The 26,135-nt window shown below is 44.6% G+C and overlaps 1 protein-coding gene across 3 annotated transcripts in view; it reads right to left on the bottom strand.

The window, feature by feature from the left end:
• Window positions 1-285: 285 nt before the first annotated feature.
• Window positions 286-26,135, bottom strand: part of LOC137531676 (uncharacterized) — a 43,010-nt gene continuing 17,160 nt past the window's right edge. For 2 of the 3 annotated variants that reach the window (XM_068251628.1, XM_068251630.1), the window contains exons 2-6: window positions 24,400-24,744; window positions 19,063-19,317; window positions 12,983-13,074; window positions 7,598-7,686; window positions 286-840 (exon numbers count right to left, since the gene is read on the bottom strand). In XM_068251628.1, the coding sequence (XP_068107729.1) occupies window positions 7,615-7,686; window positions 12,983-13,074; window positions 19,063-19,317; window positions 24,400-24,744 (764 nt within the window). In that variant the 3' untranslated portion in view covers window positions 286-840; window positions 7,598-7,614. The remainder of the gene's footprint in view (window positions 841-7,597; window positions 7,687-12,982; window positions 13,075-19,062; window positions 19,318-24,399; window positions 24,745-26,135) is intronic. The other variant, XM_068251629.1, reaches the window with a different exon arrangement.

Below are 26,135 nucleotides of genomic sequence, written 5' to 3'. Positions count from 1 at the left end.
TGATGTTTTAAAGGCAAAGGGTGGTCACACCATATATTGATTTGATTTAGATTCTCTTTTGTTCATTCACTGCATTTTGTTGATGGATGAAAATAAATGATTAACACTTCCATTTTTTAAAAGCATTCTTTGTTTACAGCATTTTTTTTTACACCTACCTAAAACTTTTGCACAGTACTGCATATGGTATAAACAGATAAAAATGTTCAATAAAAACATCAAAATAGAGAAAGAGAACATTTTTAAGCAGACAAGAAAACTGCAACACTATACTATAGCAATTTTAGGATACCTAAAAGTACCATAATGAAACATAGTGATCCTGTTGTGGTACTGACTCCTCAGGTAGAAGTAAATATTCTAAATCTCTCGCTCTCTGGTCTAACACAGAGAGTGTCCCACATGGTATTACACCACTGATGGTTACCAGTGGATTGGACGTGCCTCTTTATCACAATAATTTAAATGTGAAGGCCACAAATTGTCTTTACCAAAGTCTGTTCCTGCCCATGTGTTGTGATGAAGGGATGTCCATGTTTACCATTTGTTGTAGCTTCACCTCAAAACAACTACGAGTTGTGAAATATGCTGGAGTAACTGCCATCACCATAAAGCCCACCATAAATTCATATTAAGGCATCTTTAATCTGCTTCATCCACAACCTTCAATACTAGTTGACATAGGCATGGCCTCATTGTCATGCTTCGCCCAATATTGTCTTGCAGTCTCTAGTTACTTTGCCTTGTTTAGGAAAGGAAAGCATTTCAGTTGAAGCTGTTCCCAAATGAGATGACAGATGCTGAAGAATTGATTCTTCCATGTGTACTGTTGCAAGAAATCTGTGAGGATAGAAAAAGACGCTTTTAGTAAACAGTACTTTTTTTCTTTCTTTTTTTACAGTTAGATATTTGAAAAAAAGATGGCGGACAGTGTGTATTACTGTAAAGGAATACTGTAAGGGTGTAGGGGGAGAAAGAGTCAAACCTACCTGGGGCTTCTAACGGTCCCCGCAGACGTCCTGTGCCCACGCAGCCACTCACCGATGCTGCGGTCCCCGCCGCCGGTTCACTTACAGAATTTGCAAATTTAAAGTCACAAACCACTGCGTGGCTGCATTCTAGATGTTACCGGGAGCATACTGCGCAGGCGCAGTGCGGTCTGCACCTGTGAAGTACGCTCCCAGTGACATCAGCGGGGGCGATGACACGGCCGCACAGGCGCAGTGGTTTGTGACTTTAAAGTCACAAATTCTGGAAGTGAACCGGAGAAGGGGACCGCAGCATCGGTGAGTGGCTGCGCGGGCACAGGACGTCTGTGGGGGACCGTTAGAAGCCCCAGGTAGGTTCAACTCTTTTTACCCCTACCCCCTTTCAGTATTCCTTTAAAGAGAACCTGAATTGAAAATAAAAAGTCAAAATTACCATAGACAGGTCATACTTACCTCCTGTGTAGTCTACTTCTCAATCTCTTTCTCCTCTCTTGTTTCCCATTTGTTCACTGGGAACAATGGAATTATCCATCCTCCATTTTAAAAATGGCCATTACCCCCTAACAGATTGCTGGTCAGCACACTGTTAAACTGTGATATCACCCACTTGAGCCATAGGGAAACATGGACATTACCTTGCACATTCAGTTGTAACTGACAGCTGCTGATATACAGTATATATCGCTTCAGGTTCCCTTTAAGATATGATCTTCACAAAGAAGGGTAATGCTCAAAGTGGATCTGGAGTTGCATCAAGTACAAAATACAAATTCACATCAACCCTTTTAAGGTCCATCCCCACCAAACGATTTTCCCGACAATTATTCTGACGACCGGTGATTTTTTGAGTAATGAGCAATCATTTATGTGATCTCACGATGTGGGTAAAAGTGCGAGATCATGCTAACAACGTTTAGAGACATGCCAATAATAAACATCACAGCGCATTGGATCTTTAAAAGACCAATATTGCAAAAATCATTAAACTTAAAGTACATGTAAACATAAACATATAAGAAGTACATCTTCCCAGAGCAAAATGTGCTATAAATTACTTTTCTCCTATGTTGCTGTGACTTGCAGTAGGTAGTAGAAATCTGACAGAACTGGCAGGTTTTAGACCAGCTCAACTCCTCATGGGGCATTCTCAGTGTTTTCTTTATTTTCAAAAGCATTTAGTAAATGGCAAGTGCTCCATCCAACTGCCAGAAAAGTGTGCAGCGAGCAGGAAGGCTGGCTAGCATATTTGTATAAATTATTTTCAGGGCGTGTCTTTCTAAAGAATAAAGGCCATGCTTAGAATCCCCCATGAGGAAATGAGCTGGTCCAAAACCTGTATGTTCTGTCAGATTTCTACTACCTACTGTAAGTGACAGCAACATAGGAGAGAAGAAATGTATGGCTCATTTTACTCTTGAAGAAACATACTTCTTATTTGTATGTGTTTAAATGTATTCAAAATGTTACACTTTTTCACGACAGCGGTCTTTTTTAGATCCCCGACGACTCCACACATAGTACCGTGGTCACTTGAAGACTCCTTCGCACCCATCATGTAAAGTTGGGTGACCTTGCGCATACCCACCGACAGGAAGATGGATCAGGGAGTCACTGGATCCATCTTCCTGCATCGCTGCGGTAAATATGTAGCTTAAGACTACCACAAGAATGACATCTGTACGGCTCGTTTAACACTGCAATAAAAAATTTCTGCTTAGCGGACGCAATGGACTAGATGCGCACAGATCCTATTAAGCAATAGAATCTGTTCATATCAGTCCATTCATAACGCACCAGTTTGATGCATTCTGGCAGGTGGAACACAAGGATGGGCTCAACACAATTTTTCCAGAATGACCGGATGCAACAGATGATGACGTAGGCTGACAGAGTCCCAGTGTCAGTACCCATTCTCACTAGACTGCTGGTCATGTTAGTTTCGCAAGATAAATATACCTTCGGGTCTCTACATGCTGAAAATGCTGGTATACCTATCCCCTGGCCTCAGCAGACCATCAGTGGACAAACCAACCAAAGAGAAAAACTTAGATGAATGTGAAGAGATTGCCTGTACTGCCAAAGCATTAGATGCCCCATTTGCAAGCACAGCCACTAGTCTACTACTGTTTTACAGTATTGGCCACAAAAGAGGACTGGGAGAGCAATAAGTAGAAGTAAGCATGGTCAGGAATTTTCTTACCTCAATGAAACATGTAGCCATCAAGAGATATACTCCCTGTGTTAAATTCTTCTCTTTCAAACATAGACCCAGAAAATGCCCAATTCCAACAACATTCCAACATTCATCCACTACCAACACCCTCTTACCCACCCTACACATACGTTTGAGCTATATTCACATATTATCATGAGGGTGTACACATGCACCTCCCACTACTACATATAATACACATATACTACATTACACTACTACTTCACGTCTACATATACAGTACTACAGCCACCTTATCCCCTTCTCTGCTGCACCCTGAGGCAAGCAATTCCCTCACCCTCCACTCTGCACTATAGGGAACTAGCCAGTTAGACAGAGCTTACACCAGTACTACACAAACAATCAGAATCTGATGTCAGAATCAGTTATCAGCTATACTTGAATTTTTCATTTTTATAATTGTGAAACTTGAATAGTTTCAGTGTTTCAATATGTGCCTTAAAGAGAAACTCCAACCAAGAATTGAACTTTATCCCAATCAGTAGCTGATACCCCCTTTTACATGAGAAATAGAATGATTTTCACAAACAGACCATCAGGGGGCGCTGTGTGACTGATTTTGTGCTGAAACCACTCCCACTAGAGGCTCTGAATACCGCGGTACTCCTGGCAAACTGCCACAATGTAACAATATGTATCAAACGCAGATAGAACAGAGGCACCAAAAAGAGTAAAAACACTATTATTTAAAAACAGTAAAAAGAGGGAAGGTAAGGTGGACTTACCTCCCTCTAGCAGTGGAAAACAAAACTCTGAGGTAGAGTAGAATGCATTTATTAAACAGTGTAACTCCTAAAGATGCAACGCGTTTCGCGGGCCACAGCACCGCTTCCTCAGGCTATACAGGAGTTCAAAAAAGCTGCAAATGGGACATATACATAAATCAACAAAAAAGCATCAAACACTGACAGAGGCATACAGCTGTAACATTGGAACATAAATTTCATTATAACCAGCATCTGCTGGTCTGTGAAGGTCAGATAAGTCTATCTTATCTAAGCAAAAAACACACAAAAAAACAAAGAAAAAAAAAAAAATTAAAAAAAAAAAAAAAAAAAAAAAAAAAAAAAAAAAGGTTGTGTGACAGTGGGGAGAGTGCATGCTCTCTAAACTGTTTTACTGTTTTTACACTTGCATAGTCTTGGCGGTTATATCATTGTGACTGTTTCAGTCCGAATATACATGTGTAAAGATTCTTGCATTAACTAGAATAAAGTAACCCTCTCAGCCCGATTAGCTGCATTGAAAGCAGGCTCAGGCAGAGTAGGATCACCTAGGATATGTGCTATATAACACTAAATGCTTATAAGTAACAACAAGACATTTACCAAGTGCTTGCTCTAAAATTAATGGCAGTGAAAGAACGATGTGTAATAAGGTGGTAGTGTCTACTACCAGTGGAACAAAAAAGCGAGGAGCTGGCTGTTAGCCAGTGGGTGACATACCTGTATCCAATCCAAGTATTGAATGAGCGCCTCTGTGCGGGCGTGCTCCATAAAGCCTCTATTTGTACTTAGCTAGGAGAGGTGGGGGCCAATCAGTGTGCGCCACGCGCTGGAGAAGTACGCCCACCATCGGCCTGGCCAATGGGGAGATCCGGTGGAATTCCAACAAAATGACGCCTATGTGGCGGTCGCCATCTTGTGGGTTGGAATAGGAATGTCTCCTGTATGGCAGTCGCCATTTTGTTGGTTTGTATGTGGGGCAGACATAATAATGTCGCATGGGAGGGCGGCCGCCATCTTGTGGGTTAGAAAGGTACTTTTGTGTATTGATGCTTCGATGGTGGCTGCCATTTTTTTGGTGGGGAACCAGGAACAACTATATGAAGCAGAGTGCTGATTGTGTTAGACAATTCGGGAAGCTATTTGCAGTTTTTTTTTTTTTTTCCCGTTGCACGTTTATTATATTTTTTTCCCGTTGCACGTTTATTTATATTTGATTATTGATCATATGCTGTTTATAATTATTGTCTCTGCAAATAGCTTCCCGAATTGTCTAACACAATCAGCACTCTGCTTCATATAGTTGTTCCTGGTTCCCCACCAAAAAAATGGCAGCCACCATCGAAGCATCAATACACAAAAGTACCTTTCTAACCCACAAGATGGCGGCCGCCCTCCCATGCGACATTATTATGTCTGCCCCACATACAAACCAACAAAATGGCGACTGCCATACAGGAGACATTCCTATTCCAACCCACAAGATGGCGACCGCCACATAGGCGTCATTTTGTTGGAATTCCACCGGATCTCCCCATTGGCCAGGCCGATGGTGGGCGTACTTCTCCAGCGCGTGGCGCACACTGATTGGCCCCCACCTCTCCTAGCTAAGTACAAATAGAGGCTTTATGGAGCACGCCCGCACAGAGGCGCTCATTCAATACTTGGATTGGATACAGGTATGTCACCCACTGGCTAACAGCCAGCTCCTCGCTTTTTTGTTCCACTGGTAGTAGACACTACCACCTTATTACACATCGTTCTTTCACTGCCATTAATTTTAGAGCAAGCACTTGGTAAATGTCTTGTTGTTACTTATAAGCATTTAGTGTTATATAGCACATATCCTAGGTGATCCTACTCTGCCTGAGCCTGCTTTCAATGCAGCTAATCGGGCTGAGAGGGTTACTTTATTCTAGTTAATGCAAGAATCTTTACACATGTATATTCGGACTGAAACAGTCACAATGATATAACCGCCAAGACTATGCAAGTGTAAAAACAGTAAAACAGTTTAGAGAGCATGCACTCTCCCCACTGTCACACAACCTTTTTTTTTTTTTTTTTTTTTTTTTTTTTTTAATTTTTTTTTGTGTGTTTTTTGCTTAGATAAGATAGACTTATCTGACCTTCACAGACCAGCAGATGCTGGTTATAATGAAATTTATGTTCCAATGTTACAGCTGTATGCCTCTGTCAGTGTTTGATGCTTTTTTGTTGATTTATGTATATGTCCCATTTGCAGCTTTTTTGAACTCCTGTATAGCCTGAGGAAGCGGTGCTGTGGCCCGCGAAACACGTTGCATCTTTAGGAGTTACACTGTTTAATAAATGCATTCTACTCTACCTCAGAGTTTTGTTTTCCACTGCTAGAGGGAGGTAAGTCCACCTTACCTTCCCTCTTTTTACTGTTTTTAAATAATAGTGTTTTTACTCTTTTTGGCGCCTCTGTTCTATCTGCGTTTGATACATATTACTTATCCACCCTTGGTGGAGGGGTACGCCCCCTTTTTTCTCCTGTCTACAGAGAGCGACTTTTATACCCGAGTGGGGTCGGGTACCAATTCTCCCCACCTGCCTTTCAAGTGGTTGCCTGCTGGTGACCCTTTTTTGTGAGTATATTTCTGCACGAACTATCTAGACAGATTTTCTCTGTTAAAACTATATTGCACTATTGGGCTCTCGGTGCCCTGTTTTTTCTTTTGTTTCACAATGTAACAATGTTCACAGACAGGAAATGGCTGTTTAGAGCTGTCTAACAGCCAGAATAGCTAGAAACAGCTGCATAACCTGCCCACAGTAACAATGTCACCATGTAATACATGTCAGAATGTGAATCTGGGAGAGGAAAGATTTTACAATGAGCAAACACTGACTAAATCATTTATACATAATTATGGTAAAAATGAAGCACTTTTTTTATTACATTATTTTCAGTGGAGTTCCTCTTTAAACCCACTTAAAGGGAATCTGAAGTAAAACAACTCCCTAAATGACATTGATGAAATACAATGCAGTAATAATATAAGCAGCAAATGCAAGATATGTCACTTCACCAGCAAGCCACAATTGGTAGTGAATGTAGGACATGTCCAAGAATTATTTCCATACGTCACCCTTGTCACTCCCTCTGTCACCTGTCGCCAGAAGCATTGTAGAATTATCCTTAAAAGTGTAGCCAGGCCTATATTGTGTGAGAGATTTGAGGATCACCTTTACTTCTGTCTGAACCATCAATCAGCTGAATTCCAGACAAGCTGTATTTAAATGGTGTTACAGTGCCATCTGCTGTACATTTTCCTCATTGAACAGGTAGTAAATTCAACACTTTGTTCAAAACCAGTGAAGCAATACAAATTTGCCTAATTTAGATAATTTGTTCACAAACCACTTTTTAGTATTGACTATAATTAAGTCTACCACTTTCCAAGTGTTTATTGATTAATAATGGCCTGAGTGTTGAGGTGAATACACACCCACTGTGTCGCCTATAGTAACAGACCACCCAGCAAGATTGTGGTGAACCAGAACTTCTAGGAGTGTGTAAGGGGATAAAAAGGACCAAAAAAGCCCTCTTACTAAAATATTATGCAAAACAGAAATTTGCCTTCGGGTATTTGCAATTTCATTTCATCTGGGGAGATGCTTACCTACAGAAAAAGAAGAATCATAAAGCCAAACTGGTACCAGGAATACGAAAAACATTGTAGTGGGTTGATTGAGGTGATCTCCTCTGCAGCTGTAAAACAGAACATATTTGTGTTTTTAAACAGTGGGGTTGATTTACAAAGGCAGCGCTACTACCCACAATATTCTTACCAGGGAGTCTACATTACCCAGCCTTATCCACAACAGTGAACAGCTTCCAGATGCAAAAAGTCATGTTAGGGGTGCCATGTGGATTTGCAGCAAGTTATATCACAGTGAACACGCACAATGTTTCAGTCTATAGGAGCTTTGTCAAGTGCCCTTGACAAAGGTATTACAGACTGATATGTTGAGTATTTTTACTGAGATATAAAATAAAACATTAAATTGCTGCAAATCCGGCTGGAATCCCTGACATTATTTTCTAGCATCGTGCTGATTCACAAAATCTTTTTAGTTAATTTTCTTACCTCAATTATTATTTCATGTTTTTTTCACTTTTTTTTATAACGTCCTTATAACGTCCTTTATAACGTCACGGCCGGCGCTACCATAGAGGCAAAGGGGGCAATTGCCCCAGGGCCCCAGAGCCTATAGGGGGCCCTTCAAGGTGTCTCCCCACCAACTTTACAAGGGCTCTGGGGAGTACAGTTAAGTTGGGGGGGGGGGGTGAGTGGGGAGCGGCGCAGCTAGCTCAGGGACCCTTTTTGGAAATATGGCTGCAACAAAGGGTCCATAATCCTGCTTTATGGTTGGGGAAGGGGGGTGTCTGTGAGGGGGGTCCCTGGGTACATTTTTCCCTGGGGCCTCATTGTTACTAGGACCGGCCCTGAAGACATTTACAGTTTACCCAGCAAGCTCATGGTGCGCCCGAACTCATAGGAGAGCCAGTTCATGAGATCAACAAATACCAGTCCTGATCCACAAAAGGTCAGTAAAATTTGCATGCTTTTTCAAATTTTGCCAGCATTTATGCAAGTAATGTAATGTACAGTGGCGTAGCTACAAACCTCTGGGCCCCGATGCGGAATCTGGATGTGGGCCCCCCCTCCGGCAACAACAGCCCCCCTCCCCCGGCAACACCCGACGGACGCACACACATATCAAAATCCCTATAGCCAGCTATAGGTCCCCCCAGTATAGGTAGCCAGGCATAGGTAAGCCAGTATAGTTGCCCCGGTATAGGTGAGATAGGCAGGCGCCGCCGGTATAAGTTAGATGGATAGGTGCCCCCAGTACAGGTTAGCTAGGTGGGTGCCTCTAATATAGGTAGCCAGAATAGTTGCCGACAGCGTAGGTTAGATAGGTAGGTGCCCCCAGTATAGGTTAGTTAGGTAGGTGCCTCCAATATAGGTAGCCAGTTTAGTTGCCACCTGTATAGGCTAGCTAGGTGCCCCCAATACAGGTTAGATAAGTAAGTGCCCCCAGTATAGGTTAGATAGGTAGGTGCCCCCCAGTATAAATTAGATTAGGTCGGTGCCCCCCAGTATAGGTTAGATTAGGTAGGTGCCCCCCAGTATAGGTTAGATTAGGTAGCTGCCCCCCAGGATAGATTAGGTAGCTGCCCCCAGGATAGATTAGGTAGGTGCCCCCCAGTATAGGTTAGATTAGGTAGCTGCCCCCCAGGATAGATTAGGTAGCTTCCCCCCAGGATAGATTAGGTAGCTGCCCCCCAGGATTAGGTTAGATTAGGTAGCTGCCCCCCAGGATAGATTAGGTAGCTGCCCCCCAGGATAGATTAGGTAGCTGCCCCCAGGATAGATTAGGTAGGTGCCCCCCAGTATAGGTTAGATTAGGTAGGTGCCCCCCAGGATTAGGTTAGATTAGGTAGCTGCCCCCCAGGATAGATTAGGTAGCTGCCCCCCAGGATAGATTAGGTAGCTGCCCCCCAGGATAGATTAGGTAGCTGCCCCCAGGATAGATTAGGTAGGTGCCCCCCAGTATAGGTTAGATTAGGTAGGTGCCCCCCAGGATAGATTAGGTAGCTGCCCCCCAGGATTAGGTTAGATTAGGTAGCTGCCCCCCAGGATAGATTAGGTAGCTGCCCCCCAGGATAGATTAGGTAGGTGCCCCCCAGGATAGGTTAGATTAGGTAGTTGCCCCCCAGGATAGATTAGGTAGCTGCCCCCCAGGATTAGGTTAGATTAGGTAGCTGCCCCCCAGGATAGATTAGGTAGCTGCCCCCCAGGATAGGGCAGGTAGGTAGGTGCCCCGTCCCCATAATGGAGGGGGGGCCGCAGCCGCGGGGAGGGCAGCCCGACCTCTCCCTCCCTTCCTCTCCCCGGGGCTCCCCCCTCAGATGCAGAGTGAGCGGCTCACGGAAGCGCTGTAGGCAGAACTCACCTCCGTCCCTGGTTCCAATCGCCGCTGATCTCCTCTCTGGCTGGCTCTGCATAGATGCTGTTACACACGCAGCTTCCTGTTTAGCCGGAAGCTGCGTGTGTAACAGCATCTATGCAGAGCCAGCCAGAGAGGAGATCAGCGGCGAGTGGAACGCAGGGAGGTGAGTTCTGCCTACAGCGCTTCCGTGAGCCGCTCACTCTGCATCTGAGGGGGGGGGGCCCCGGGGAGAGGAAGGGAGGGAGAGGTCGGGCTGCCCTCCCCGCGGCTGCGGCTCCCCCCTACCAGCGCGCACGGGCCACATGGCCCTCCAAACGGAGATGGGCCCCCCGGGCCCCTCCCCCGCCTCCTCAGGAGCCGGGCCCGGTCGCCAAGGCGACCGCTGCGACCACGGGCCCTACGCCCTTGGTAATGTACATTGCACAAATAGCACACTTTGCACATGTTCACAACATGCTTATTGCTAGTATAATGTGCACTGAAAAAATAGCACATTGTATTCCTAATGTCTGCATTGCTGTATGTACTTATTCTATTTGTGCAAGTAGCGTAACATATGCTTTAGCCAGGTAGATGCACTAGTTGCACAACGCATGCTACTTCCCTGGCAATAGTCCCAGTAAAATTGCTGTGCGCTCCCTGTGTGTGGCAGTTTTACCTATGAGAATCAGGCCCATTTCAGTCAGATATGGAGAAATAAGTCATGGGTTAATACAGATAAGTGGGTTGATTCTAAATTGCCATGCACAGACAGTACAAGGTAATAATATCATTGCTAGCAGAGTACCAGGTATTGTGCAATTAGCATGATAAATGGGTAACACAAGACTTGCTATGGTAAACACATTACATTATTTGCGTAACATGCATTACCATTGCAATGCTTGTGTTACCCATATACTGGGAGTCACAGTATATCATGAGTTAAAGGACCAGAATCGTGAAATTTAAAATACATGTAAAAACATACAAACAAGAAATACATTTTTTCCAGAATAAAATGAGCCATAAATTACTTTTCTCTTATTTTGCAGTCACTTTCAGTTGGTAGTAAAAAACTGACATATCTGACAGCTTTTTAGACTAGCCCATCTCCTAATGGGGGTTTTCTTTATTTTCAGAAGCACTAAGTGAATAGCATTTTCTCCGTTCAACTGCCAAAACAGTGTGCATCAAGCAGGGAGGCTGGCCAGCATCTTTGTATAAATCCTCTTCAGGGAGGGTCTTTATAAAGAATAAAGGCCATGTTGAGAATACCTCGTGAAGAGATGGACTAGTCCACTCCAAAACCTGTCAGTTCTGTCAGATTTGTACTACCTATTGTAAGCAACAGCAACATAAGAGAAAAAGTAATTTATGGATCATTTTACTCTAGTAGTAACGTACTTCTTATATACGTTTACGAGTATTTTTAATTTGACAGTTTTTCTCAACAGTGGTCCTTTAATAAGTTAGGTGAGATAATTCATGGAACAAGTTTTGTAAACCGACATATATGAGACTTATTCCCAATACAGCGGATACTCTGCAGGGAGTTAGATTTCTTTTTAGATGTGCTTAGGGGAGAATATGCTCACTTTCATGTCATCTGTGCAGTTGTCACAGATAAAGAATAAATCAGTGATTTTTTTTTTTACAGGGTTGTGTGGGTTCCATTGAACATTTCTGAAGAAAAAATGCTTTGTTGTAAGCTTTACAGTGGAGTTAAATGGCGCTTAGATAATGCAAAAGCTATGATAATGGTACTGAGTAACAACTGGGAAACTATGCCATAGCCACATTGGGCTCAATTCACTATGCATTCATTACTGCATTCAATGATGCAGAAAACAGCAGATTTTACCAAACATCTTGCCAAATGTCAATTACCTAAGGCTGTTACTGCATTGAAAAGTAAAATTAATGACCAGAAAGGTAAATTACTGACTTGTGTGGTAAATACCTCAAGAAATGTAAATTCACATTAGAGCATTCGGTAAAACAAGTATAATGTTCAGTATTTAAAGAGAACCAGAGATGAAGCACCCTCTTGTATTTTACCTTATAAATAAGTGGGAACATGACAGTAAACACCTCATCTGCTCTTTGTTTCATTGTTCTCTGTTTAATCTGACTGTTATCTTCTCTGATAAGAATCCCCGACTGAGCACTCAGTCTAGCTTTGCTACGGAAAGATTATAGCAGAGTCTGTCTTCTCTGGTGTCTTTTCAAGCCCAAGCCTGCCCTCTTGTGGCTCTGCTATAATGACTCAGCTATAATTTTTTCCTGCAAAGCCAGACTTAATGCTCAGTCCGGGATTCTTATCACAGCTGATAACAGACACTTTTAGCAGTGAGGATGAAACAGAGAGCATGGTAATTGTTTTCTCTAATGTTCTTACTGATATATATGGTAAAATACACAAGTGTGCTTCATCGTTGGTTCCCTTTAAAGACCTGCCTGGACCTGTTGATAACTAGCAATCAGCATTCAGTAAAATTGACAGACAAAGGAGACAGCCAATAGGAAGAGCCACCCCGTCCTACTACCCACTCCATTTAATCCAATGCACTGCTGGGCGGAACATCAGAAAGTTAAAAAAACACCAAAGAAGGAGATATTCGGAAAGGCTTTTTTGTATCCCTTTAGTCATGTAGAGCTATATATACACAGAAAAGGGTCCTCTACTGGCATGTATGCACATCTGAAGGGATGTCAGGGATGACTTTTAATCTATTAAGCTATCACAGGGACAGAAGCAGGAACTCTCATGAATACCACTTGTAGGAGAAGAATCACAGTTTGCTGCAGAGACCTTCTCCCCATCTGGTGAGACTTCTACATTTTACAGAGCAAGTCTTACTAAATTGAAGCAACATTTATCAGTAAATTACCTATCTATTAGCACATATGCTAGTGAATTTGGGGGAAAAGTCTAAAATACCAAATGTGGTATTTCACCGACATATTTTTTTTTTCACGAACAACTCTTGACTTAAAGCCATAGTTTACAGAGACAGATATTTCCAGTGTAGACAACAATATATGTTATATGAAGACATACATACCCACACATTAAGGCCAATTAAAAGAGCCATAAGACCACCCATTGGCAGGAATATGTATAAGTATATGTTCAGGCCGTGATTTGCTGGCTCTGCTGATGTAAAACAGAACAGGTTTAGGTGAATCTTCAATATACAAAGTTTATATCTCGCACACTCTAAAGGTTTCCACTTAAAGGATTTATCAATAAAATCATGCTACCCCCAGTACTACTTACCCAGGGGTTCCTCCAGCCCCTGGCTGGCGCTATGTCCCTCACCGCAGCTTCGCACTCAGCCGCTGGCCCCCTGGCCCCGACGGTGCGCAGGCCGACCTCCAGGTCTTCATCTACTGCGTGAGCGCTGCTGTCAATCACCTCCACGAGGTCCGGAGTGTACTGCACAGGTGCAGTACGCTCTGTACCCTTTCGAGATAATTAACAGCGGCGCTTGCGCAGGCGCAGTAGAGGACGACCTGGCGAGGCACCATCGGGGACTTGGAGCAAGTGGGGGAGAGCAGAGCTGCTGCGAGGGATATATCTGCTGCCAGGGGCTGGAGGAAGCCTCGAGTAAGTAGTACTGGGGGTAGCATGATTTGATTGATGATTCCTTTAAGTTCATACAGGAAGTGCTGAAGCTGAAACAAGGGAATGACACCCCTTGTTGAACATGTGCATATGAAGAAGTGAGCACATCCAAGAATTATCTTTATTGTTGTCTTGCAAATAAGCCAATATTTAAGCCAACATTTCGGAACCACACAGGGTCCCTTTATCAAGGCAAAAATTTGTCTGCCACTTCAGGGTAAACCTAAAAGGCTAGGTGGGGAGTCTCTGCTCCTCTTCGCACTTGCTGGATGCACATCACATCTGTGAGTGGGAAGAGGAGTAGAGACTCCCCACCTAACCTTTTAGGTTTACCCTGAAGAGGCAGACAGATTGTTGCCTAGAACAACGTGGACTTAAAGAAATCATCAGCCAATTGTAACGATTGTGGAGTTATTTCCGTGGTCAGCGCACAGGATGTGCGCTGACACTGCGGAAATCCTCCACAAGTGTATAATCTGAGAGAACCCAGCAATGGTGCTATGCACCTGTAGAGGGGAATTCCTGCCGGCAGATGGAGCTGTGGAGAACAGAGGAACAACCCCTCTGTACTGCCACAGATGCCAGATAGGAATTGTACGAGGGGAAGCAATGCAGGGCAAGATAGCCCTTAAAGAGAGAGAACACAGAGACAGGATGTATGTGTGTCCACCAATCTAGCCGCCACCCAGCGATGATGAACACACAACGGTGAAGACCAAGTGGGAAAGCAATCGCAAGAGATGGCGATTGCTAACAGCGACACAAGACTGAATAAGCACAGAGAAGGAATGTATGTATGTAAACCAATCTAGTCGCCAACCAGCGACGGTGAACACATAACAGTGGAAACCAAGTGAGAACGCAATTGCAAGAGATGCGATTGCCAATGAGAATGAGCACAGGGACAGAATGTATGTGTGTGCACCAATCTAGTCGCCAACCAGCGACGGTGAACACACAACAGCAGAAACAAAGTGAGAACGCAATCGCAAGAGATGCGATTGCCAATAGTGACACCAGACTGAGTAAAGGTTAAACACAGGAGCAGAGAGAAAGGCACAGCATATCATACAATGAGAATGATAATGAAAATAACAAACGCACTAACTAAACGCGGTCACCGCGCATTAGGCGCAACAGCGACAAGCGCGTTTACGGCGCGGTCTCCACACGATAAGCGCAACAGAGACAAGCACGCCACCCTGACTAACGAATGAACATAAACGAACGAATAACAGGAACGCTTGCTAAACGGCTGCCTTACCTCAGGCAACCGCAAGCTTTTGCTCCAGACAGACAGACGAATGGAAAACAGGAATAGGTCAGATAAGATCCACCGCTCTTCCGCCAGAGCGAGTGCGATCCGGGTTCAGGGACAGGACAGGAAGGATCCACTGCTCTTTCCGCCAGAGCGAGTGTGAACCAAGTACAGAAACAGAGCTAGCAGGATCCACTGCTCTTTTCCACCAGAGCAAGTGTGATCCAAGTACAGAAACAGGCCTAGCAGGATCCACTGCTCTTTCCGCCAGAGCGAGTGCGATCCACATGGCAAAGCAGACAGAAGGAGTAACCAGTAGCAACCGCCGCTACGGTAAAACTTCAAGACACAGACTAGAGAGATCCACTGCCACTAACGCTAGGGCAAGTGCGATCCAGGTTCTGGACCAAACGATTCACCATCGCCCACCATATAAATTGGCGGATGAATCCTTTAATAAAGAGGCCCTGCGTGGCCCTGAAATGCTGGCTTATTTGCAAGATAACAATAAAGATATTTCTTGGATGTACTAGCTTCTTCATATGCACATGTTTACGTGAAAACACATTTAGTGGCAGTAAGGGCCCTTTTCCACTACGGCGTTTGCTGAATCGCAAAACCGCAAACCGCTAGTGATTTTTCAAATCGCTACAGTTTGCTTTTAACATAGGAATCGCGGTAGGTCATTTTCACTACCGCGATTTATTTTTGACCTGATCGTGATCGCGCGGCGACACGATTATTGCCACGACTTTGCTATGCAGTGCATAGCATAGCAAAATCGCGATCGCAAACGTCGGGAAAACGCCGGTAATTTTTTACCTTTTGCGATTCAGCAATCGCTAGCGTTCAGCGTGAACTAGTGGAAAAGGGCCCTTAGAGATAAATAATATGTAAAATTCCATCAGACATTTAACTATTATTACAAATATAAGGGAAAGTGCATTAGAAATAGTTTTTGGCTTTTTGCTTTCACAAGCTTATTTGAGACTAAAGATTACGGATATAACAAGGGAATAATCATACCAGAGTTATTAAGATATGCAAGTTGTAATACATCAAACATTATTTTAGTTAGTCATGAAGTGCCATGCAGTTAATTCACAAAACTTATTTCATGATTTTTACTACCTCGTCTGTCTTAAATGATGATTTATCTCTCCTTATCTAGCTTAAAGCGTAACTGAAGATTAGCTTAAAACAGTTTCACTTACCTGGGGTTCCCCAAGCTCCCATCAGCCATCCTGTCCTCCTGCATGATCCTTTGTTCCCCTGCCGCCAGCTAGTTTCATTACAATCGACTTGTAAGTCGACGACAACTGCGCCTGTGTGCCACGCGTATCTTTCTTCACGTTACCATCCAGCAGTGGATACGTGTGGCCCGGGGTGCGCAAGCGCAGTAAGTCGGCAGTAATGAAACTAGCTGTTGGCGGGAGAACAGAGGATTGTGCAAGACAGGCGAGGGACAGGGTGGCTGCTGGGAGCTTGGGGAAGACTCAGGTAAGTGAAACTGTTTGTTTTAAGCTAATCTTCAGCTCCTCTTTAAAACATGAGTTATCTCTTCTTATCTCTCATAACTTGTGATTTGCAATTTATACACATGGATAAACTGAAAAGCTATGAGCCGCCTATTGGCCGATCCCTCAATGTGCCGGGGTAGCCCCTCTTGCAGAGTGTGCATTTGAGCGTGTTGGCAGTGCAGAGTGCGCATTGGAGCATTTTTCAGCATGTATAGCTAACTGCCCTCACTCCACCTTGCAAACTCTACTGTCCCCTGCAGCGTCTAAAGTGGCCGCTAGAGCTCCAGACTCATGGCCATGTGACCACAGTGAGCCTAGCGCTCTAGCAGCCAGTTCAGAAGCTGCATATGGGGATGCAAGCCGGACCCAGAACAAGTAGCTATACATGCTGAAGCATGCTCTAATGTGCACTTTGCATACGGGGCCTCCTCAGTTTATCACCTGTGGATACGCCAACCCCCCACCTTACACTCTTTACAATCAGTAAATTCAGTAAGTATTATATAATGTTCTCTAAATTATATTTCAATCCATATTAGTTTATTCAGGAAGCAATTGTAAAGACTTGATGCAGGGCGGCCTTTGATATGAGCAACCGGAGCGGTCGCTCAGGGCGCCAGCTCTCAAGGGCGAATGCGCCCTGTTTCCCCTTGCCGCCCCACTGTCTCTCCCTGCGTCCTCTCCGTCTGTAATTAGAGCAGGACTACAAGAACATGGTCGCCGATGTCCACAAATGCGGAAAATCGGTGGCCATTTTCTTGTAGCCCTGCACTAACTACAGATGGAGCGGAGGCGGGGAGAGAAGAGTGACGTCGGCGCTGGAACGAGGAAGTCAGGTGAGTCAGTCTCTGCCCGGTCCGCTGCCGCAGAAGGGGGGGATTGACTGGGGGCATACTACCTACACTGGGGGCATTCTACCTATACTGGGGGCATACTACCTACACTGGGGGCATTCTACCTATACTGGGGGCATACTATCTACACTGGGGGCATACTACCTATACTGGGGCATACTAGTAACTACACTTGGGGCATACTACCTACACTGGGGGCATACTACCTACACTGGGGAATACTAGTACCTACACTTGGGGCATACTACCTACACTGGGGGCATACAACCTACGTTGGGGGCATACTACCTACAATGGGGCATACTACCTACATTGGGGGCATACTACCTACACTGGGGCATACTACCTACACTGGGGGCAGCAATGCTACTACACTGGGGGCATACTACCTACACTGGGGGCATACTACCTACACTGGGGGCAGCTATGCTACTACACTGGGGGCATGCTACTATACTGGGGGCATACTACCTACACTGGGGGCATACTACCTACACTGGGGGCATACTATCTACACTGGGGCATACTAGTACCTACACTGGGGCATACTAGTACCTACACTTGGGGAATACTACCTAAACTGGGGGCATACTATCTACACTGGGGGAATACTACCTACACTAGGGGCATTCTACCTACATTGGGGGCATACTACCTACACTGGGGCCATACAACCTACACTTGGGGCATACTACCTACACTGGGGGAATACTACCTACACTGGGGGCATACTACCTACATTGGGGGCATACCACCTACATTGGGGGCATACCACCTACATTGGGGGCATACTACCTACACTGGGGCATACTACCTACACTGGGGGCAGCTATGCTACTACACTGGGGGCAGCTATGCTACTACACTGGGGGCAGCTATGCTACTACACTGGGGGCATACTTCCTACACCGTGGGCATACTACCTACACTGGGGGCAGCTATGCTACTACACTGGGGGCATGCTACTATACTGGGGGCAGCTATGCTACTACACTGGGGGCATACTTCCTGCACTGGGGCATACTACTACACTGGGGGCATACTACCTACACTGGGGGCAACTATGCTACTACACTGGGGGCAACTATACTACCTACACTGGAGGCAGCTATGCTACCTATATGGGGCAACTACACTACCTACACTGGGGGCAACTATGCTACCTATATGGGGACAACTATGCTACTTACACTGGGGGCAACTATACTAGCTACCATACTAGGGCAACTATACTACCTATAGTGAGGGCTACTATACTAGCTACCTTTACTGTGGCAACTATACTACCTATGCTTGGCTACCTACACTGAGGGCACCTACACATGAGATCCTATACTGAGGGCACCTATACCTGGCTACCTACCTACCTATACTGAGTCTGAGGGCATTTTTTGGGGAGGGACGCACCACAGCTATAACGAGCGTGCAAATTGTTGGTGCTAGATATGGGACTGTGTGTGTGCGTGCGTATGTGTGTACGCGCGCAAAGAGGATGGGGGTGGGGGCACCAGAATCCGGTTTCGCTCAGGGTGCAGTGAAACCTAAGGCTGGCCCTGACTTGATGTAAATTCTGCCTCACTGGTACGTTACAATGGAGGTGGGTTACCAGTGAGGCAAAAGAAGAAAAGAGAACAGAGGATCGGACTGACAGAAAGAAAAAGATGGAATGAGAGAATCAGATAGAAAGAAGAGAAGAAAAGTAGATATCAAACATTTTTATAGAGACTCTGTAACATAAAAAAGTGCCCCTGGTGGGTACTTACCTTGGGAGGGGGAAGCCTCGGGATCCTATTGAGGCTTCCCCCGTCCTCCTCCTGAAGTTAAAGGCTCTATTTAATCTGCATGACCAAACTGCAGTCTGGTGACATTTTATTTGTGCAGTTACCTGTAATGGTTTTACTGCTGTTGCTCCTCGGTGAGCCGCCAGTGTTACTGATAGCCACTCTTAATGCCCCATTGACTTTATGAGGGAAAATGAGGATTTCATTGTTGTCACTAAGCTGGTGTCCCTCAAATAAGTCTCTGTCATCTTTTCCCCAGATGTTAGAGACTGACTGATCCCCTTGATACGTAACGGTGAGTGATGTCACTTCCTCCAGTTTAGGTGAACTGTAAACTACATAGCATTCGGTCATTGGATCTGAAAAAGAGAAGAGTGTGTACTCATTATTTAAATGGTATCATCCTGATTCAAAACTTCTTGCTAGAAAATAATAAGGGAGTGGTTGGATCATGCCTGCAAAATCAACCCCCCACCAATATGATTTTCTGATTTTCACTGCCACCTTGCAGTAATAGAATTACATTTATATATAGAACTTTCCATGGATTCCATATTATTTTCATTGTAAGGGGTTGAATTTTGAATCTGAATTGTGCAAAGTTGTCACATCAGTGAGATGTGTTTGATGAGGTTTGTTTGTATTTACATTTCAGGAGAGACAGGACTGCATCCTACTGCAGTTCAAGTGTCTTATTTGCATACATAAAACACTGAGTTTTTTTTAAACGGATCTGAGATGAAAAAGTAACTATAGCAAGTAACTTGTCTACATATCTTATCTAAAGTTTAGATGGTTTACACAGTAAATCTAGCTGCAAACAGCTTCAACAGTATATGATTATTTCTTCCTGTGATAAAATGAGAGCAACTGTATTCTGCTTGTCATCATTACACGGGCAAACTGCTCTGTATCTCCACCCCTCAGCCTGTAAAAACTCTAATCCCCTCTCTTCCTCTCTCTGCCCCCTTGCCTCTGAAATCTCAGCAGCTCCTGGCTGGTCAGAGGCGTAGCTAGGGCTTTCAGTGCCCGGGGACAAAGACTATTAATGTGCCCTCTAAGGGGGGACCTGCGCTGCACCAAAAAGGGGCGTGACCACGCAAAAGAATGAGGGCGTGGTAATGGGTGGGGCCAAATATACATGACCTTAGCAGTGGTGTAAAAGGTCTGCCAGGGAAGTTTGAGCTCTGCCATAGTGTTTCCCCAAAAATACATGTAAACTGACAGAATTTCACCAAAAATACATGTAATTAGGCAGAGGTTCCTCCAAAATGCAGATAATACGGCAATGGTTGCCCCAAAATAGACATAATATGGCAGCAGTGGTTCCCCCAACATAAATATAATCTGGCAGCTGTTCCCCAAAATACACTTAACCTGGCAGCAGCGGTTCCCCAAAAATACAGTTAATCTGGCAGCAGTTCCCCCAAAATAGGTGCCCCCAGTATAGGTAACCAGGTCTATAGGTGTCCCCAGTGGAAGTAACCAGGCCTATAGGTGTACCCAGAATAGGTAGCCAGATGTATATGTGTCCCCAGTATATGTAGCCAGGGGTAGGTGTCCCCATTATATGTAGCCAGGGGTATATGTGCCCAGTATATGGAGCCAGGGATATATGTGCTCAGTATATGTAACCAGGGGTTTATGTGCCCTGTATATGTAGCCATGGGTATATGTGCCCAGTATATGTTGCCAGGTGTATATGTGCCCAGTATATGTAACCAGGGGTATATGTCCCCAGTATATGTAGCCAGAGGTATATGTGCCCAGTATATGTAGCCAGGGGTATATGTCCCCAGTATATGTAGCCAGGGGTATATGTCCCCAGTATATGTAGCCAGGGGTATATGTCCAACGTATATGTAGCCAGGGGTATAGCTGTCCCCAGAACAGGTAGCCAGGTGTCCCCCCAGCGGGAGGCGGGAGCGCAGAAAAGAGGGAGAGCGGTGGGCACAACGGTGGGGAAGGAGGGACGTCTCCCCCCTTCCCTCACCTTGGGGCTCCCCCTCTCTCTCGCTCCCCCATCCAGATATGAGCGGCGGGTTGGCGGCAGAACACTTATCCTATTCCTGGCGCATCTAAAGATCTGTGCTCTGCTACTCTGGTCTAGTCTAGACCAGAATAGTGGCACAGATCTCTCTTCTCCGCCACGAATAGAGTAAGTGTCCTGCCGCCCGCCGCTCATATCTGGAGGGGGAAATGAAAGAGAGGGGGAGCCCCAAGGTGAGGGAAGGGGGGAGATGTCCCCCCTTCCCTACCGCTGTGCCCATCACTCTCCCTCTTCTCTGCGCTCCCGCTGGGGGATATGATTAAATAAATATAAATAAAAAAAAACCCTCAGGTCACAGCTGGGCGCCCCTAGGGACCCAGCGCCCGAGGGCACATGACCTACCCCGCCCACCCCTAGCTACACCCCTGCAGCTAGTAACTCCTCCTTCTCCTACTTCCTGAAAAGCCTCCTCCTCCCCAGACTGAGCTCTCACAAGCACTTGTTACATGGGACTCAGAATGCCTAGGCCCTGGAGAAGTTGTTGGTGTGGCTTGGTTAGTTTATAGGGAATTAGGGCATTAAAACTAAAAAAAGTATTTGGCTTGAGGAATGCCCTATAAAATATATGTGAGGGGCACAATTATAAAATGTGTAAAAGTTTATCTTGAATCCACTTTAACCATTGCAATGTAAAAAAAAATAGAATAAACATAGGCAACGTGTTCTAACTAGACTTAATATTATATGTACCCATGTTTATCTCATCATGATGTTGATTCACAACTTACTGGTAAAATTGACATGCACAAATAGCACTGGTGCAGTGGTGTCCTAGAATTAGAGGAGGCAGCCATGGCTTCAGCAAGTTTCCCTGAAGAGGGTGGAGTTCTCAAATGGCCACCTTTGCTTCTCTAGCCATGATCAGGAGTATGTATTGTAAAAACATTCACTTGGGTGCCTGGTGATGGTTACTAAGCATACCCCTTTTCTGTCATCTAACACCCAAACCACCCTAAGCATACCTCTTTCTATATGACTAATACTACCCCCCCCCCCCTTCCCTAAGCATTCCCCTATTTATATGCTTAACACTATTCCCACCCACTGGTCATGCCATACTCCTATCTATATGCCTAACACTCTCTTTCCTATTAAAGCTAACACCTACCTCAACACTTAACATTAATGTTCTCTACCTGACTATCCCCTATATCCTCTCCCCATCCTCTAACACTAACTCAACTAACTGTACCTATCCCTCTATCCAAACCTCAGTTATATCAGAGTCAAGCCCAGGTGCCAATATCTGGAGCTCAGCTTTTTAATGGCCAACATGGCTACAGTGTAGCAGAGGAGTTACTTGCTATTCAATAGCCGAGCACTACACTTAGCAATAAAATAGCTACAGATCTGGTGTTGGTGACTGGCTGAGTAGCAATGCTTCAATAGCTGAGGGCAGTCTCACTGTTACCCAAACATAGCATAACTATACAGTGGGAAAAGTTGAAGATTTGCTCTACAAGTAAAGCACTCGGCAGCCGGTGCACCATAGCCCCAAATTTACATTGCACCTGGTATAGCTGATAGTTGTGAACCAAACATATCGTATCCAATGGTTATACTATTATTCTCCCTATGCCAACATGAGAGACACACAGAAAGCACACCCACATAAGAGTTTATTTACACCATCAGTAATCTTCCTTTATGTTACTATTGCAGTTACTATTGCATAGGGACTTAAAGAGACACTGAAGCGGAAAAAAAAATATGGAATAAAGTCTGTGCAGGCGCTCAACATAGATAGTAGTTCACAGTCCCAGAATAGTCTGTATTCAAATAGGCAAAAACGATCTCACACGTTCAAAAATAAATATCCACCAGGTACTCTCACCAGATCAGTTGGCTGACTCAATCACAAATCAGCAAAACCAGCATAACAATGTACTCCAACGATCTTCCACTGCTCTTAGCATCTGTAGATTAAACACAATGTGCGGACATAGCGTGATACTGCTAGATCACAGGTTGTAATAACAGTTCGCCCCGTGTTAGGTGATAAGGTGATCAGCCGTGTGTTCCCACCACCAATGCTATAATGGTTAACTGCTCACCAGATTCCAATGCTGACCCCCTGTGACGATCAGCTATGCCTCTGATGAGTCAGGCGTGGCCTCTGGCGGAAGTCGCACTGGGAGACGCGATTGAGGATACGGAGCAACTCACCGAACACTGCCGAGGATTGTACTTTATGCGCTGTTAGATGTCTTCTTTTGTAAGTGCATCAGTATGTTTTTAATGTTTATTAAATACAGTATTATGCTATGGGAGCCTTTGTTTCAATGTTTAAGGAATGCCATCTCATCTGAACAACAAAAGTTTTAAACACAAGCGTGCATAGCTGATCGTCACAGGGGGTCAGCATTGGAATCTGGTGAGCAGTTAACCATTATAGCATTGGTGGTGGGAACACACGGCTGATCACCTTATCACCTAACACGGGGCGAACTGTTATAACAACCTGTGATCTAGCAGTATCACGCTATGTCCGCACATTGTGTTTAATCTACAGATGCTAAGAGCAGTGGAAGATCGTTGGAGTACATTGTTATACTGGTTTTGCTGATTTGTGATTGAGTCAGCCAACTGATCTGGTGAGAGTACCTGGTGGATATTTATTTTTGAACGTGTGAGATCGTTTTTGCCTATTTGAATACAGACTATTCTGGGACTGTGAACTACTATCTATGTTGAGCGCCTGCACAGACTTTATTCCATTCATTTAGGGAGGTTGTTCCCATCCCACTGTGTGGCGACCCATGGTCTCCTTGCTTCATTGTTTGTGAAACTATACATAAGTTTGGAGTAGCGCCTGTAACCTCATTAATTTACTGGGGAAAAAAATATGATATAATGAATTGGTTGTGTACTATGAATAATTACTAGAAGATTAGCAGCAAAGAAAATATCCTCATATTTTTATTTTCAGGTATATAGTGTTTTTCTAACATTGCATCATTCTCTAATATGTGCAGATTACACAACACTCTGCATTCAAAATGATTCTTTCAGAGCAGTCTGTGAACTAATGACCTCTCCTCTGGCAGAGAAAAAGACATTTGTTTACTTACAGTTGAGATAATAAAAGTCAGGAGTCAGCCCTCTCCACGACTTTGAAAGTCGTAGAGTTTAATGGCTTTATTGCATAGAGATAACAACTAGAGTTTCTTAACTCTTCCTGTACTGGAAACAATTAGACTGATGTATCTGATCTTAATGTTCTATTTCTTAGCTCCACTACGCATACAAATCATAATATCATAATTTTGTTTTCGCTTCAGTGTCTCTTTAAGGTAAAAGTTAGCACAATGAAACTACTTTTTACAATAGTCACATACATGCAATTACATGTATCATTGAATAATTTCGGAAAGTCCTTCAAATGTCTTACCTATGGTGTTGTTTTTGTCACCGGTCTTCAGTGTCAGTTTTCCATCTATACCTCCAAGGCTGAGTGCGTAGAATCCACTGCCCCTCTTCTCTACCTCTCTGATAGTGCAGCATCCGCTAGGCTCATCCAGAATAACCTCGCTGGTGGACTCATCATGGATCTTCCAGTATGACTTGTTACATATCACATCCATCATAGGAACGCGAACAGCAGGAACAGAGTAATAATCCAGCTTGTACGAGAGTTGACTGACACACTTGATCCCACATAATTTTATTTCAGCTGAATTCTCCTTATATTTAATGGTTGAGCCACTGGATATAGTGAACAGTAATAAAACAAGGCCTAAAACAGAAATGATTAACGTTTATCTATTAAACTTTATGGCAATATTTGGGTTATCTTAGAGCATGCATGTAATTAAAGGGGAACTTCAGCCTAAACAAACAAAGTTACATTGGTTATGTTAATTAAAATAGATTTGTAATATAATCTCTTGCCCACCCTGTTTTAAAAGAATAGGCAAATGTTTGTGATTTCATGGGGGCAGCCATTTTGTTCATGGGGGCAGCCATCTTTTTGGTTGAAAGGAGGTGACAGGGAGCATGAGACACCATTCCAACTGTCCTGAGTCCTAATCACCCCTCCCAGCTGTGCCCGCTAGGCTTCAAATCTCAAATTCAAAAAAAAAAAAAAAAAAAAAAAGCATCAAAACAGCAGAATGAGAATAACAACATCAGAAATCCCATCATGCTTTGCACAGCATCAGGGAAAAAATGCCCGGGCATTTTTCTTCTGTGCAGCTAAAAATGAGGCTTGGATAAGGAAAACAAAGTGCTGATGCCGTGAAACTGTTAAAGAAACACCAAGCCTTTTCAGTGCTGCTGAGTAGATTTTTAGTCTGGAAGTTCACTTTAAGGCACTGGGAAATCTAGGCACAGGGCAAAGCAGAAAAATGGCTCACCCCGCTCCTGCATAAGTCCTAGTGGCAGAGCTGAGACCAGGTCCTCCAGCACCCAAGGCTGAGACCTCAAAGTGCGCCCCTCCATCCCTCCTACCCCAGCCATCGCATACTCATTTCTATTAGACTAAGAGGCACCCCAGGGCCCCCCACCGATCTGCGGCCATGCTCGCCTCTTATGTTGCAACCCCTCCTGCCCCCCAAAAAGTTCCTGTGCGGGCCCTATGGGCCCCCCCCCCCCACTTGGGGCAGGGATCGCATCCCCTATTGTTATGCCGGTGAGGGGAATGATAGCTGAGTGAGTTGTGCGCCCTTCCTACTATGCATCCTGAGGCTGGAGCCTCTCTTGCCGCTGCCTTGGCCTGGCCCTGCCCGGTGGCGTTAATTACTGTTCCCCGTACAGGCCGCAGTGGACTCTGGGGTAAGAGCTAATTCAGCTGCCAGCTGTTGCTAGCTGCCGAATAACGCTGTTGTATAGTAATTTGCTGGTGCCCAAGTTACTGTCTGGGCGACGCTATAGCTGTAATTCACATTAAGGCCAATGGCGGTGCATTGTGCGTCCAAATTTCCTGTACCATTTTTGCCTATCCCGGTCCTAGAAACAGAGGATGCCACTCCGGCAACAGCAAGTTTGCCTGAAGAGTATGGAGTGCCGAAATGGCTACCTCTGCTTCTCTAACCATGATGAAACCTTTATTGAGGCTCCCTTGTAAAAACAGAAATGACATCCAAATCAATAAGCATTTATTCAAGCCAGAGGCTCTACCCTCGTACT

This window comes from Hyperolius riggenbachi, chromosome 9 (genome assembly GCF_040937935.1).
Source record: "Hyperolius riggenbachi isolate aHypRig1 chromosome 9, aHypRig1.pri, whole genome shotgun sequence".
NCBI lineage: Eukaryota > Metazoa > Chordata > Amphibia > Anura > Hyperoliidae > Hyperolius > Hyperolius riggenbachi.
This window is presented reverse-complemented; position numbering and strand designations above follow the sequence as displayed.